The sequence below is a fragment of the Myotis yumanensis genome, unplaced genomic scaffold (assembly GCF_028538775.1).
Source record: "Myotis yumanensis isolate MYYU_CA2020_CCGP unplaced genomic scaffold, mMyoYum1.0.hap1 SCAF_17, whole genome shotgun sequence".
NCBI classification, from domain to species: Eukaryota; Metazoa; Chordata; class Mammalia; order Chiroptera; family Vespertilionidae; genus Myotis; species Myotis yumanensis.
The window spans coordinates 15,782,619-15,796,539 of NW_027223768.1; the positions used below are offsets into that span (position 1 = coordinate 15,782,619).

Genomic DNA, 13,921 nt, shown 5'->3' on the forward strand with positions numbered 1-13,921 from the left:
CTAGGCCACTCCCCCATGATTCTGCCCCCTGGTCCTCCCACTGGAAAGACCACGTTGGATTCCTATTGCTTTCTTGACCTTAAATCTAAGCTAAAAAAACACAAGGGATTGGGATGGGGGGGGGGGGGGGGGAGCTGTGTACATGTTGTTACGGGAACAAATTTCCCCTCTACCAATATGATCCTGTTCCAATCATTGATCTTCTTTCTGTTCCTGAAACAGCCTAAGTCTTTCCCACTCATTGGTCTTTCACTTTCTGTTCCTCTGCCTGGAACATCCATACTTCTCAATTCCCTTCAGGTCTCGGCTCACATGGCACCTTGGCAAAGAGGTTTTCCCTAATGAGATTGTCTTATTGACTTAGCTGCTAGGCTTCTTTATTATCTCTTACCCGAGTCGAACAAGCTCCTCAAGAGCAGAGACCTTGCCTGTCATCTTGTTCTCTTACCTGTCTGTGCCTAGAATAGTGTCGTTAATAATAGGTGCTCAATAAATATTGAATGAATAAGTGTACAAATTCCACCTCTTTTCTGGGTGTTCCCTACTCCAAGCACCCTTTGATGCAATACCCAATGGTACCCCTCTCCTTTGCTGAGCTGGGAGCTCCTACATGTCCTATTTGCCTGGAACACACTCTTATTTCTATGCCCAGCTGCACCCCCACTTTCAGAAAGAATGACGTGCTCCTCTAATGCTTTTTCTGTCGGCCGATTCAACGGGGCGGGGCCTGCCCCTTTAATCTGGGCCCCACCTGCTCTGGTCAGACTGGTTTGGAGACACAGGTAAAGGGAGGGAGGGAAAGGAATACTTGCAGAGCCAGCAGGGAGCTGGGCAGCTCTTTCTCAGAAGCTGGGGATCCTCCACGTCTCTCCAGGTTGAAAGTAAGAGGGTGTCATGGGTCCAAATGGCAAGGGGTAGGAGGCCCTCGAGGAGGTGGAGGGAGGGATCAGCCCCACTAACAAGCAGTGAGATAGAGGACGGACGGCAGGGAGAGGAGAAAGACGGAAGAGGCATAGAAAACAGCCATGATTGGACCTAGAAATCAGAATGCACAGACATACAATGGATGAGGTACGCTAGTGAGGAGTTTAGAAATTGTACAAGTGCCCAGACTGGAGACTAAAGAATAGGGAACGCTGCTACTGCCAGTTCCTTGGGACAGATTTGTTGGCAAATCCCTGGTATCAGTTGCCAGGAGAGTTCCAAGTGGGTATCTACAGGAGAAGGGGAGGTTTGAAAGTGAAGGGGCAGCCTCTCTGTCCACAAGGAGACCCTTAGTGGGAAGGGAACTCTTAACAAAATTCTAGGCACCTCCTCTTCCTCCCATTCCTGCATTAGGGTGGCAATGACCCCGGGGGTTTTGGTGGAGGCGGTAGAAGGCATGGGTGGGGACTGGCTGAGGCCACAGCTGACAGGGCCTGTGCCCCCTGACTCACCCTTTCCTGCTGGATTGAATTTAATGTCAAAAGGGTTCTTCCATTTCAGCTGCTCACTTCTCTCCCTTCTCCCTCTCTTTCAACACTTTCCTCTGTACCATGTTCTTCTTAAGGTCCCCAAAGGGGCTAAAGCCCATGAGGCCAGCTGCCCTGGAGCGTTCCAGTTCTATCAATCCCTCCTAAGGCCAGAGGACAGGAGCTTCTGACAGAGCTCTCCTGCTGCCCTCCGCAGTGACATGACCTCGGGGTAGACGCCAGAACTGAGGCCCCAGGATGACAGAACCCGAAACCCTGAAGCTGCTGGAAGTGAAGAGTCCCGAGGCCCCTGAGAAGAGCCCACCCCAGGCCTTGGTCCCCAATGGCAGGCAGCCGGAAGGGGAAGATGGGGCACAGTCCCCTGATGCCGAGTCCTCGAGAGTGGAGTCTTCAGCTGGGTCTCCCGCAGCTGAAGAGGGGACTGGAGATGGTCTAGACAGCACAGTAAGCGAGGCTGCCACCCTGCCCTGGGGGACTGGCCCCCCGCCCAGTGCCCTGTTCCCAGATCCCCCTGGTTGGCGGGACATTGAACCCGAGCCCCTCGAGTTGGAGCCACTCAGCAAACTAGAGGAGTTGCCTGAAGATGATGCCAACCTGCTGCCTGAGAAAGCAGCCCGGGCCTTCGTGCCCATCGACCTACAGTGCATTGAGCGGCGGCCCCAGGAGGACCTTGCTGTGCGCTGTGAGGTGGGCGAGGGCGAGCGCCGCCGGGCCTTCCTGCCCACCCGCACCATCCAGCCGGAGCCCTGTGAGCGCAAATGGGCCGAGGCTGTGGCGAGGCCGCCGGGCCACCCCTGTGGGAGCTGCGGGAGCTGTGGGGGCCATGAGAGCTTGAAGGCCGTGGCCTCGGTGGGAGCCGCTCTCCTCCTCTTCCCCTGCCTGTTGTATGGGGCCTACACCTTCCTGCCCTTCGATGCCCCCCGGCTGCCCACCATGAGCTCCCGCCTTGTCTATACACTGCGCTGCGGAGTCTTCGCCACCTTCCCCATCGTGCTGGGTGAGCTGGGGCCCTGTGAGAAGGCGGGGGCGTCTGGGAATGCACTTGAGGTCAGGGCCTGCCTGGCTTGGGAAGCAGGGGTTTTCCTTCACTCAGCCTGGCCCCTCGGGCCTTGCACACCCTGCCACCCTGTGTGCCTGTCCCCTCCCAGGACCCCCTGAGTCCCCCTGTGGAGAGCCTGTGCCCTTGAGCTCTCCACTACAAACCCTACCCTGCTTCCTGTCTCCTGTTCGATCCTGACCCCGTGTTCTCCACCCCCACCCGCGCCCCTGCCCAGGGCTCCTGGTGTACGGGCTCAGCCTGCTGTGCTTCTCCTCCCTGCGACCCTTTGAGGAGCCTCGGCGGGAGGTGGAGATCCACCGGCAGTATGTGGCCCAGTCGGTCCAGCTCTTCATCCTCTACTTCTTCAACCTGGCTGTGCTGTCCACCTACCTGCCCCAAGACACCCTCAAGCTGCTCCCTCTGCTCACTGGCCTCTTCGCCGTCTCCCGGTGAGTTGGGGCGGAGGGCAGGGCACAGGGCAGGTGATGGTGCTAGAGGGACCCAGGTCTGAATGTCTGGAGCCATTCAGGGACAGGGAGCTTAGCTTTCTGGATCCTGCATCAGCCCAAATGTGTGCCCCAGAAAGGTGAGTCCACTTTCTCCCTTGCAACTTGCCTTACCTGGGGGAGCAGCTCGTATGTCTTCTCACAAGAAGTTGATTTCAGAGGCGCTTGCTTATGCCATCTAGGACGGAACGGGCTCCCGGTGTCACACACCAACCTCCACGCACTGCAGCCACTCCTGTGACGCTCTGGGCAGGTAGCTGTTGGCCTCCAGTTGAACACCCCCTATAACCAAGGGCTCAGTGCTCTATAAGGCAGTCTGTTTCGTTTTTCAAAGGTCCTAATTTTTACAAAGTTCCTTATATTGTGCTCAAAACTGCTGCCCTGGCTCTGATCTCTGGAATTGCCTGGGATAAATCTGGATATTTGTTAACAGCCTGCTCCCCTAGTGTTTACTTGCTAAGTGACTCTGATTTCTTCACTGTCCTGAGTCCTTCCCTCTGGGGAGGAAATTCTCCTACTTGTCCTATGGGGTGGGGAGGCCTGGTCCAGGGTATTGTTCTGTTCATACCAACCAAGGCCACATTAGTTCTCATGGCAGCCTCATTGCTCTCATTTATAATTTACAGCCACCTGAAATCCTTAAAGGTGCTTTCATGTGAACTACTGTTAACCCAGAAGGTACCTTTGAATTTGTCTTTACATTTTTTTCTCTAACACATTTCCTTTTGTCACTTTCAATATACGAATCCAGATTGATTTAACTGCTACAACACTCTTCCCATTGAGCTAAAAGTTGTCTTCCTGTTACTTCTGATGTCGTCTAGTGGTCCTGTCCCACCAGCCTCCCATCACACAGCCCTGCATTTTCTCCCAGTAGATGTTTCCCAAGATAAACGTTCCCGCTCATATAACTCCACTTCCCATCTCCCTCTCGGGGAATGCTGGTTTCATTACAAGTTGGTTTAGCCGTAAGAATCATCAGGGAGCTAAAGAAGAATCTGTGATTGTCGGGTCCACCTGACCCACTTTATACAGAGGAAATCACGGCAGATTGGGGGAGAGGAGTCGCTCAGGTCACTCAGCGCAAGTGTCAGGGCTAGAATCCAGGTCCCTTCCCTCCCTCACCCAAGGTCCTTTCTTTTCTACCATAGGCAAGTAACTTAAGCATTTTTTTTTTTTTAAATCTTCACCTGAGGATATGTTTTTATTGACTTTAGAGAGAGGAAGGACGGGAGAGGGGGGTGTGACAGACAGACAGACATCAATGTGAGAGAGAAACATTGATCTGTTGCCTCCTGTAGGTGCTCCAACTGGGGATCAAACATGCAACAAAGATATGTGCCCTGACCAGGAATGGAACCCACAGCCTTTTGGTGCAGGGGGGATGAAGCTCCAACCAACGGACTCATCCAGCCAGGGATATTCTCAGCTTCTTTATTTGCTTGGGGGAGAAAAAAACAAAATTATATATATATATATATATATATATATATATATATATATATATTTAAAATTGATTTCAGAGAGGAAGGGAGAGGGAGAAATAGAAACATCAATGATGAGAATCATTGATTGGCTGCCTCCTGCACGCCCCCTACGAGGGGCTGAGCCTGCAACCCAGGCATGTGCCCTGACCAGGAATTGAACCATGACCTCCTGGTTCATAGGTTGATGATCAACCATTGAGCCACATTGGCCAGGCTGTATCTACTTTCATCATCCATTTCATCTATAAGATAAAGTTGTTGTGAGGATTAAATAAGTTAATTCACGTAGAGTGTGTACAGTAGCCTGGCACTTGGCAAGGGCTTGCTAAATGTGAACTTTTACTATTATAACAAGTTGCCGCCTGGTGCAGTAGAGAAGCAGTGGTTACTCTTCCCTCTGTTTAACAGGTTTAAACGAGGAGGCACATCCACTTGATAGTAAGTTGTCCTTTATATATTAAGAGGAAGCTGCTCTCCTGCCCTATGGAGGGGTATGTATTTTTAGTGGATATTCCAAGAGAACTTTGGTTGTGGCTTATCCATCCTCTGGGCTTCAAGCCCTCTGGAAGCTGCCTTCCTTACTCTTCCTCTGGCTCTCTGAGATGGCGGGAGGAAGGGTAATGAACAGGCTTGGGATCAAATCACAGTTTTACTAGTTCCCACATATGTGACCTTGACCTTGGATCAGTCTTACTTAACCCCTTTGGAATCTTAGTTTCTTCATCTGCAAATGGGGAAATAAATACAATGGAAGGTACCGCTGTAAAATAATGAGGAAACTGTCTATATACTGATAAAAATAATTGCCAAGATATATAAATCGGGGAAAAAGTCAATGTGCAGAACAGTCTAAATAGTATGCTCCCAAACTGCAAAAGGGGGTGGGGAGGAAAACAGATCTTTTTGTTCATACATGCATAAAAAAAAATCACTTTTTACACAAGAAACCATAATATTGGATGCCTGGGGTAGGGGTGGGATTAGGGAGGGGAGGAAAGAGAACAAAAAGGGTGGCAGGGATCAGTAGAGGGAGGAAGGTATTTAATACATGCATTAGTACCTTTGAATTTTGAACCATGTGACTGTATATTGCCTACAAAAATTTTTAATTAACATAGGACAAACAAAAGAGGGAGGGAAATAATAAACTCACCTCATAGAGCTATCGGGAATTTTATCGGGACTAGTGCCCCTTGAGTAACTAGCATTGCGCCTGGCACATTGTACGTAAACATTTACTGCCTTTAGAAGCATCAGTCACACCCACCAACCCATCTACCTCCCTCCCTGTCTGTTCTCTCTTCTCGCCCTCGCAGGTTGATATACTGGCTGACCTTTGCCATCGGCCGCTCCTTCCGAGGCTTTGGCTACGGCCTGACATTCCTGCCCCTGCTGTCCATGCTAGTGTGGAACCTCTACTACATGTTCGTGGTGGAGCCTGAGCGCATGTTCACTGCCACTGAGAGCCGCCTGGACTACCCCGACTATGCCCGCTCGGACTACAGGCCCCGCCCCTGGGGCTGAAACAGTTCTGACCTCTTGCCCCAGCCTGGGTACCTTGGTGAGATGAATCCCGCTCTGACCGGACAGGGTCCCATCCAATCAGAGCTTGGATTGACTGACCCCCGCCCCTTTAGCTCTCCCCGTGGCGGGGCTGGCCTTCACCTTCGAAGCCCAGGATAGGCATGAGGGAGGGAGGGAGGTAGACCAGATGTTTTCTTGCAGGGAAAGGTGGACAGTTACGTTTCTTAAGGATGCTGAGGGAACAGGGCCAAGACCAGGGGCAGCCTCGCTGAGTGGCCTGCCTCCCTCCACAGCCACTAGCGCCCACCACTGCTGAACTCTTCCACTCTCTGGCCTCCTGTGAGGCAGTGGGCAGAGCCACAGCCAAAACGCTGACCATTTCTGTGCCAGCTGTCTAAGCAGAGGGCCTCAAGGAGACTGGAAATACTGCTCTTGCCTAGAGATAAAGGCTGGGCATCAGATCAAATGGGACTTGCACGCTGGGTAAAACCATCCTGGGGCCTGTGTTGAGAACCCTCCATGACTGGCCCTCACAAGCCCTTTAGTCTCAGTCAAGACTATTACAGCTGCCCCAGCAGAGCTGCTGCCTCCTGTCTTCCGACCAATTAGGCCCCTGTAACTTCCCACTTCCAAACTGCCCAGAAGAGAGGAGCAGACAGGGAAGCCTGCCTCCCAAGAGATGTGTGTGTGTGTGTGTGTGTGTGTCCATCCATGTCCATGCATGTGGTGGCTGGGGAGTGGTCGGGAGGCATAATGGCTGGTGTTAACCCCGTGTGAATGTGTGTGTGTGTTGGGGGGGGGGAGTGTGTGAAACAATAAATGCCTACCACAGTCTTACTGGGCTCTTTCTTTGTGTTTGCACCCTATTCTCAAGTGTCCCTTCCTTGTTTGAGTCATACTGAATCAGAAACCTCCCTGCTCCACATGATGGAGAGTGGCTGGCAGGAGCCTCGAGAGAGAACCAGACCTGGTGAGAAAACGGGGCCATTCACAGACACCTGCCTTCCACGCCCATCGCTTAGCCCTCTCATTCCCTGGAACCAACCCAACAACATTCACACAGAGAGACAAGTCCTGTGGAAAAAAATAAGTCTATTTCAAGCCCGCAAAGCAGCAACCAGTCACCCAGCCTTTCGTTTTCGCCTCTGAGTCCTATCCAAGAGAAATGGGGGCTGGAGGGGTGGGTAGGCTCCAAAGAAGGGCACCCTCCCTCTAGCAATAACCCTGGTCCTGGTCCCTCTCCAGAGTATGAAGGTGGTTCCCAAGAGTTGAGGCTAGTCTCATGTTCTTCAGAAAAGCAAGATGGGAGAAAGGAGTAGCTGGCTGGGAACACTGACCCTCAAACCTGCAGAGGTTTGAGACACAGCACGGCAAGTCCAGTAATGTCCTTCCGTCTAGAGAGCGGGCCTCAATTTATGGGCTGATATTCTGAGTACCTCTTGGGGCCCAGCAGCAGAAACAGGCCTCCTGCAAGCAGCATGAATCCTGGAGCACCCAGGGCCACTGCCATGATGCCTAGGACTAGCGGGGAAAAGGCATCCACTGGAGGGGTACCCACACCAAGGAGCATCGACCTAGAGCAAGCAGAGTGAAAAAGAGAGGTGAGCAGGCTTAGGAGGGGAGGCTAAGAGGCCCAGGCCTCCTCCACTTCAACTTCCCGGTCCCTTGGCCCAGGACCTGACTCACCAGCTGAGGTAGTGTTGGTCCCAGTAGCCAGGGCCTGCAGACGCCCCAAATGTCAGATTGAAGGCACAGAAGTTGTTGTGGGATCCAAAGAAGGCTCGGACAATGGGTGACTGGGGGAGAGGGTACGCCAGGGTGGGATGAAGAGGGGAAGCTTGGCAGGGAAGGGCGGATTCTCGGCCCCCCTGCTTCTGGGAGAAAGCCACTGGTCGCCACTGCACAAAGCCTGATGGGAGAGAGCCCCATAGCAGCTGGTCCAACTGGGGAGAAAGGCAGACAGTGCAGAGTGAAGAGGACCAACCTCCGCCTGACCCTTCTGTTACCCCCAGCCTTTCTCAGACTTCATCTGTCACTAGTTGTCCTGAGTCCTAGGCCCGGTTCTAGAACTCACAGGCTGTTTGCAATGGGACCTCAATCTCACTCTATAGAGAGGGGAGTTGGACTGGATGAACACTGGCTCTTTGCAAGCCTGCACTCAGCTCCCTCCTCTGCACCCCTAGGCCTTGCACATCCCCCTTGCCAGAGCACTGTCACACTGCACTGCCTGTCTTCTGTCTTCTCCACTGAGGGCAGAGACTGGGCCAAATTCATTAGCATGGTGCCCAGTACTTAACGGAGCTGAATAAAGTGTTGCTAAATAGTAAATGGTTGAATGACTGTCTGAGGTCCTAACAGGGGTTCCATCTACATTCACCCACTCATCTATCTCTCCACTGGAAGCCTGACCTGGAAGACAGCAGGTGCATATTCATCGTCGATGGAGTGCTGCTCCTGCATTGAGGGGCAGTCAGGGCCCTGGCTCAAGGTGGCTACCTCCAGCCCAAAAAGGGAGCGGTTTCCTCGGGGAGAGGCCCCAACCAGGGCCACCTCTAGCTGGCAGGTGTCCATCGTGTGCAGGAGGCGAGGTGGTTGGGCTGGTCGGCCGGATCTGGAGAAGGCCTGCACCTGGGATGGAGGAAGCATGGGCAGGGCGTGGGGGGGGGGGGAAGCAGATGGATGCCTGTCCTTGAAGGCTGCCCCCATCATTAACTCCCACCCTCATAACTCAGCCTTTTGAGTTCTTCTGGTTCCCATGCCCTTACCCTGAAGGCCAGGCTGCCATTGGCAAAAGCCCGGGTGGGGTCCTGATTGGGGTGGCCTCGAAATGTGGCACTCAGGGTGGCAGGATCCAGTGAGTCACTGATGTTGTTCCAGGAGAACTCGGCCAAGGAGTACGGGGGGTACGGTTTTCCTGGAGGCTCTGCTGCCACATCGGACGTGTTGGTGCTGTGAAACTCAAACAGCTGGTGGGTGGGGTGGGACAGGACTGGGCTTGCCTGAGTCCAGCTTTCTCCTGAATCACCCCCCCACCACCACCACCACTCACTGGACCCCATGCTCAGGCTCTCACACCTGACTCTACTTCACCCACCCAGGCTTCAGTTTCTTCCTCTAATTTGATGAGCCCTCTCCTCTTTCCTTTGGTTCTCCCCCAACCTCCTCACCCTGGTAAAGACAAGGGCAGAAGAAAACTGGATGCTGTCTTTGGGAAGCACCATCAGGGCCCCATCAGGCTCAGGGGAGAGCAAGCGGCTCCAGTTGACACTCAGGTTGCTGTGGGGGGTATTGGTGGCCACCAGCAGCACCGCTGGAGGCCCGAGGCTGCTCCACACATAGTGCAACGTGGAATTGGTGCCCACTGCTCGGATATGAAGCAGGTTTTGGGGGAGCCCCATCGAGTCAGGGATGACCTCCAGAGTCACCTGGAACATGGAGTAATGGAGGGTCAAAAGAGCAGGATCAGGGAGAGACACAGGGCAAAGGAGAAGCTTGGGGACTTGGAAAATGCTGGGGACAGGTGGGGCCTAGGAGAGAAGTTCGTGTGGGAGGTATGGGAATCTTGGTGTAGGGGCAGAGGAGGGGTAAAGGAGAGGGCGGAAGAGCCAGAACTGCTCTGACTGGTTAAGAGATCAGCGCACAGATCTAAGAGGAGGAAGAAAAAAATAACATTGCCTGGACCGGGGTTACTCAGGGCTGAGTCAGGATCCAGACTTCCCAAGAAGACAGGAAGCCCTCATACCCGACCAGCTCCACGGCAGGCCCCAAGCCCAAGTTAAAGAACCCTTCTCTATGCAACCACCCTCCCCCGCCCACCCTCCACCCCTTGATTGCCCTGGATTCCAACCGCCCTTCAAGCCTAGCATTTCCTGAAACCTCTACTGCTCTAGCCCCTCACCTGGCGGGTCTCCTCCCCCAGCAGGCCAAACGGAGCTGCCAACAGAAGAGTCAGGAGCAGAATGGGGCCGGGGGCACAATGCCCCCAACCCCAGCGGGGCTCCTCACAGCTGCACATGCAGCCCCAGCTCCAGAGGACGGAAGACACGAGTCACGTGACTGACAAACTCAGCTGATCTCTTTAAAGGGCGGAGCCAGCACACCAGTTCTTAAAGAGACCGCTGCACTTAACCCAGCTCTAGGCTTGAGTGAGCCAGCGGTTCTCAACCTGTGGGTCGCGACCCCTTTGGCGGTCGAACGACCCTTTCACAGGGGTCGCCCAAGACCATCCTGCATATCAGATATTTACATTATGATTCATAACAGTAGCAACATTACAGTTATGAAGTAGCAATGAAAATTTTATGGTTGGGTCACATGAGGAACTGTATTTAAAGGTTGAGAACCACTGGATCATAGACTCAGAATGGTTAGAAGTTTGTTATTCCCAACTGGGTTGGCAAGAAAGACATCTCAGACTAGACAGATAGGTCGACATATTCCTGACCTCTCCTACCCAACTGGTCCCACTGTACAGTTGTTACCTAAAAGTGGGCATAATGTCTAGATTCAAGATCCAAATGAGATCCCCCAAAATGACTCTAGTATAGAAGGCACAGAGCGGAATTTGAAAGAATTCCGTAGGGAAGACAGCACATTCTAGAACAGGGGTGGGCAAACTTTTTGACTCGAGGGCCACAATGGGTTCTTAAACTGGACCAGAGGGCCAGAACAAAAGCATGGATGGAGTGTTTGTGTGAACTAATATAAATTCAAAGTAAACATCATTACCTAAAAGGGTCTTTTTTTCTTTTAGTTTTATTCATTTCAAACGGGCCGGATCCGGCCCGTGGGCCGTAGTTTGCCCAAGGCTGCTTTAGAAGGTTCTTTTTGTCAATTACTATTTATTGAGCCCCCAGGTGGAATTAAAGAAAAAAAGATAACTCTGAAAATAGGGTATGAGAGCAAAACATTGTCATGTCCAGCTGAATGAATGTACTTTGTGTTGTGCTTGGGTTTTGTTTTTTGCTTAATCTTAAAATTATTTTCACTAATAATAAATGCATATGGTACAAAATTCTCAAGGTACCACAGGGTATCACCCCTATTCCCTAGCAACTTGGTTTCTTCCCTGAGACAACTATTACCAGTTTGTATCCTTCCAAAGATAGTCTATGCGTACTCGAGTATATAATACATTAGGTACACGTGTAAAATATCATACAATGGCATCCACCATTCTGCAGTTTTCACGTGTACATTGAACACTGTTCAGTATCAGTGCACTTGGAGCTGTCTTACTCGCCATAGAAGTATTTCACTGCAGGAAGATGTTGCATGGATATATTTAGCCAGAACCTTCAGTTTCAACATTTTGCAATGGCTAACAATGCTGAAAGGAATATCTCTGTATGTAATGTTTCATATGTATTTTTAATATTATTTTTAAAAGTTTGATTTGAAAAAAACAATTTATTATTCCACTTACTGATGCATTCTTTGGTTGATTCTTTTAAAAATATACTTTTATTGATTTCAGAGAGGAAGGGAAAGGGGATATAGAAACATCAATGATGAGACTCATTGACCAACCGCCTCCTTTACACCCCCTACTGGGGATCAAGCCTGCAACCTGGGCAAGTACCCTTGACTGGAATCAAACCCAGGACCCTTCAATCCATAGTCTGATGCTCTAACCACTAAAGCAAACCAGCCAGGGCTCTTTGGTTGATTCTTGTATGTGTCCTGATCAGGGATCAAACCTGCAACCTTGGCGTTTTGGGATGATGCTCTAACCAACTGAGCACCCGGCCAGGGCAGCATTTCATATATATATTTGTAACCAAATCTATATGGTAAACACTGAGGAATGGAATTGCCAGGTCAAACTGCCCTATGAGGCTTATCAATTGCTGGTCAAACCATGAGTTGAAGGCCCATTTCCCCACAACCTTGTAAGTGTTTATCAAACTTAATTTGCATTTCCCTTATAAATAAGGTTGAGCATATCATGTTTTACAGTAATTCATTTTTGCTTCTCTGGAGTTATTTATACCCTTTGCCTATTTTTCTACAGGTCCTATATATATATTTTTTTTTATTGATTTTTTAGAGAGACGGGAGGAGAAGAAAAAAACATCAATGTGAAAGCAAAATATCAATTGGCTGCCTGCTGCATGCCACCTAGTGGGGATTGAACCCACAACCTGGGCATGTGCCCTGACCAGAAATCAAACCAACTTGTCAGCGCACAGGTGCATAGGACGAGCCCAACCAATGAACCACACAGGACTTCCAAGTCCTAAAAGCTGTTTCAGGAAATCAACTCTTGTATTGTTGAAACATCCTCCCTCTCCCATTTGTCTTTTGCTATACAAAAATTTTTTAAATATATTTTTATTGATTTCAGAAAGGAAGGGAGACAGACACATCAATGATGAGAGACAATCATTGATCAGCTGCCTCCTGCACACCCTCTACTGGGGATCAAGTCCGCAACCCAGGAATGTGCCTTGACCGGGAATCAAATTGTGACCTCCTGGTTTATAGGTCGACACTCAACCACTGGCCGGGCACTCTGGTACATTTAAAAATCATGTTTTCTTCTAGTACTCTTATAGTTTCACTTTCTTGTATTTAAGTCTTTCAGCGGCCCAGAATTAATTTTGCTGTAATGAATAAAGTAGGGATCCAATTTCATTTCATCCCCCCCAAGTGGCTACTCTAAGATGAACTCATTTCCTCAAAAACTTTCATTTTTCTTGGGGAAAAAGTAGTACTTGTATCCTGAGGTATCAACTCTAGGGCCTGATAGGGGAGAGTAAAAACAAGTCTGGGCTTAAGACCGAGGATCTAGTAGTCAGGAATTCAAGTCTCTCCACCACCCAAAAGATACTGCTTTTATATAAGGGAAATAGAATTTACTGAATCTAGGAGTTTGACAGTAGGAAGAACCATGAGCAAAGAGATGGCAAAATTTAATCACTATGTTAAATTTAGGCTTTGAAAAGCACGAGGGGGCTTTGACAGATAGAAGAGTACAGATTGATCTGACATACCAGAAGGGATTTCCATAGGTTCAGGAGATACTTAAAGGGAAGATTGCCAAGTACAGTTATCCAAGTGCTTAACCGTTAAGAGTTGAAACCAGAATAGACCTAGAAGAATAAGGAACAAATGGGAAAAAGAGAATCCACACAGTGTGACTAGCTTCCTTCCTCTATTAATTTAGCAGGTCTTATGAGTACTATTTCTTCAAGATCTTTTTTAGTTATTTGAGAATTGACCTAAGGTCTTAAAACTCTCGAGGGAATTATTAACACCACAAGAGGCAGGGATTTCAACGAACGGTTTGGTAGGCTAGATGAGGAAAGGCTGAGTGAGGACTTTAGACTGGGCGAGGCAGGAAGCTAATACTAGGTATAAACAGAAGCCCTCTTACAAGCCATTTTCCACCTTGTACCTCAATCCAGCCAGCACAGCCAGCTGTAATAGCACGGCTTCTACAGCCAGACTACCTACACAGAAAGTCTAGGTCTGCCACTTACCAGCTGTGTGACCCTTGGACAAGCTTCTTTATCCATGGCTTTAGGTTCCCCATCATAATAAGGGCGATAGTACCTATCCTATAGGATCCATGTGAGGATTAGTTAATATATGTGAAGTGACTAGAGCATGTCTATTATACAGGACAGACTATTATTCTACCTAGTATTCAACTTAATATAAAAGTAAATCCTGTGGTCAGGAAGTATGAGATAAAGGTTAATTATAAGGCCAAAGGGTGGAAGGCCCAATAGCCAAGAGGAAGGAACTGAAAAAAATCAAAGGCGAGGCTTACCTAACCTCCCACATCCCAGGGCCATTGCTCAAGTCTTTTCCTTGATAAAAACAAAGCACAGCCCTGGCTGATGTGCTGTTGGTTGGGCGTCATCCTGTGTGCCAAAAAGTTGCCAG

At 50.0% G+C, this 13,921-nt stretch overlaps 2 protein-coding genes across 5 annotated transcripts; one reads left to right on the top strand and one right to left on the bottom strand.

Annotated features, from left to right (window-relative positions):
• The first annotated feature begins 780 nt into the window (after window positions 1-780).
• Window positions 781-6,852, top strand: TMEM79 (transmembrane protein 79). Of its 3 annotated transcripts, XM_070396978.1 has the most exons (5): window positions 781-881; window positions 1,550-2,469; window positions 2,747-2,960; window positions 4,913-4,942; window positions 5,821-5,902. In XM_070396978.1, exons 2-4 carry the CDS (start codon window positions 1,710-1,712, stop codon window positions 4,938-4,940), a joined length of 1,002 nt encoding a protein of 333 aa, XP_070253079.1. In that variant the 5' UTR covers window positions 781-881; window positions 1,550-1,709; the 3' UTR covers window positions 4,941-4,942; window positions 5,821-5,902. The 3 variants fall into 3 exon arrangements, with proteins under 3 accessions (XP_070253079.1, XP_070253077.1, XP_070253078.1); XM_070396976.1 differs by lacking the exon at window positions 4,913-4,942 and having other exon boundaries at window positions 5,821-6,852; XM_070396977.1 differs by lacking the exon at window positions 4,913-4,942 and having other exon boundaries at window positions 1,669-2,469; window positions 5,821-6,852.
• Window positions 4,208-10,063, bottom strand: GLMP (glycosylated lysosomal membrane protein). Of its 2 annotated transcripts, XM_070396975.1 has the most exons (7): window positions 9,927-10,063; window positions 9,196-9,453; window positions 8,794-8,994; window positions 8,438-8,656; window positions 7,715-7,971; window positions 7,465-7,602; window positions 4,208-4,458 (listed from the first exon to the last, which is right to left on the bottom strand). In XM_070396975.1, the coding sequence occupies exons 1-7, from the start codon at window positions 10,041-10,043 to the stop codon at window positions 4,452-4,454; spliced, it is 1,197 nt and encodes a 398-aa protein (XP_070253076.1). In that variant the 5' UTR covers window positions 10,044-10,063; the 3' UTR covers window positions 4,208-4,451. The 2 variants fall into 2 exon arrangements, with proteins under 2 accessions (XP_070253076.1, XP_070253075.1); XM_070396974.1 differs by lacking the exon at window positions 4,208-4,458 and having other exon boundaries at window positions 7,101-7,602.
• Between the last annotated feature and the right edge of the window lie 3,858 nt (window positions 10,064-13,921).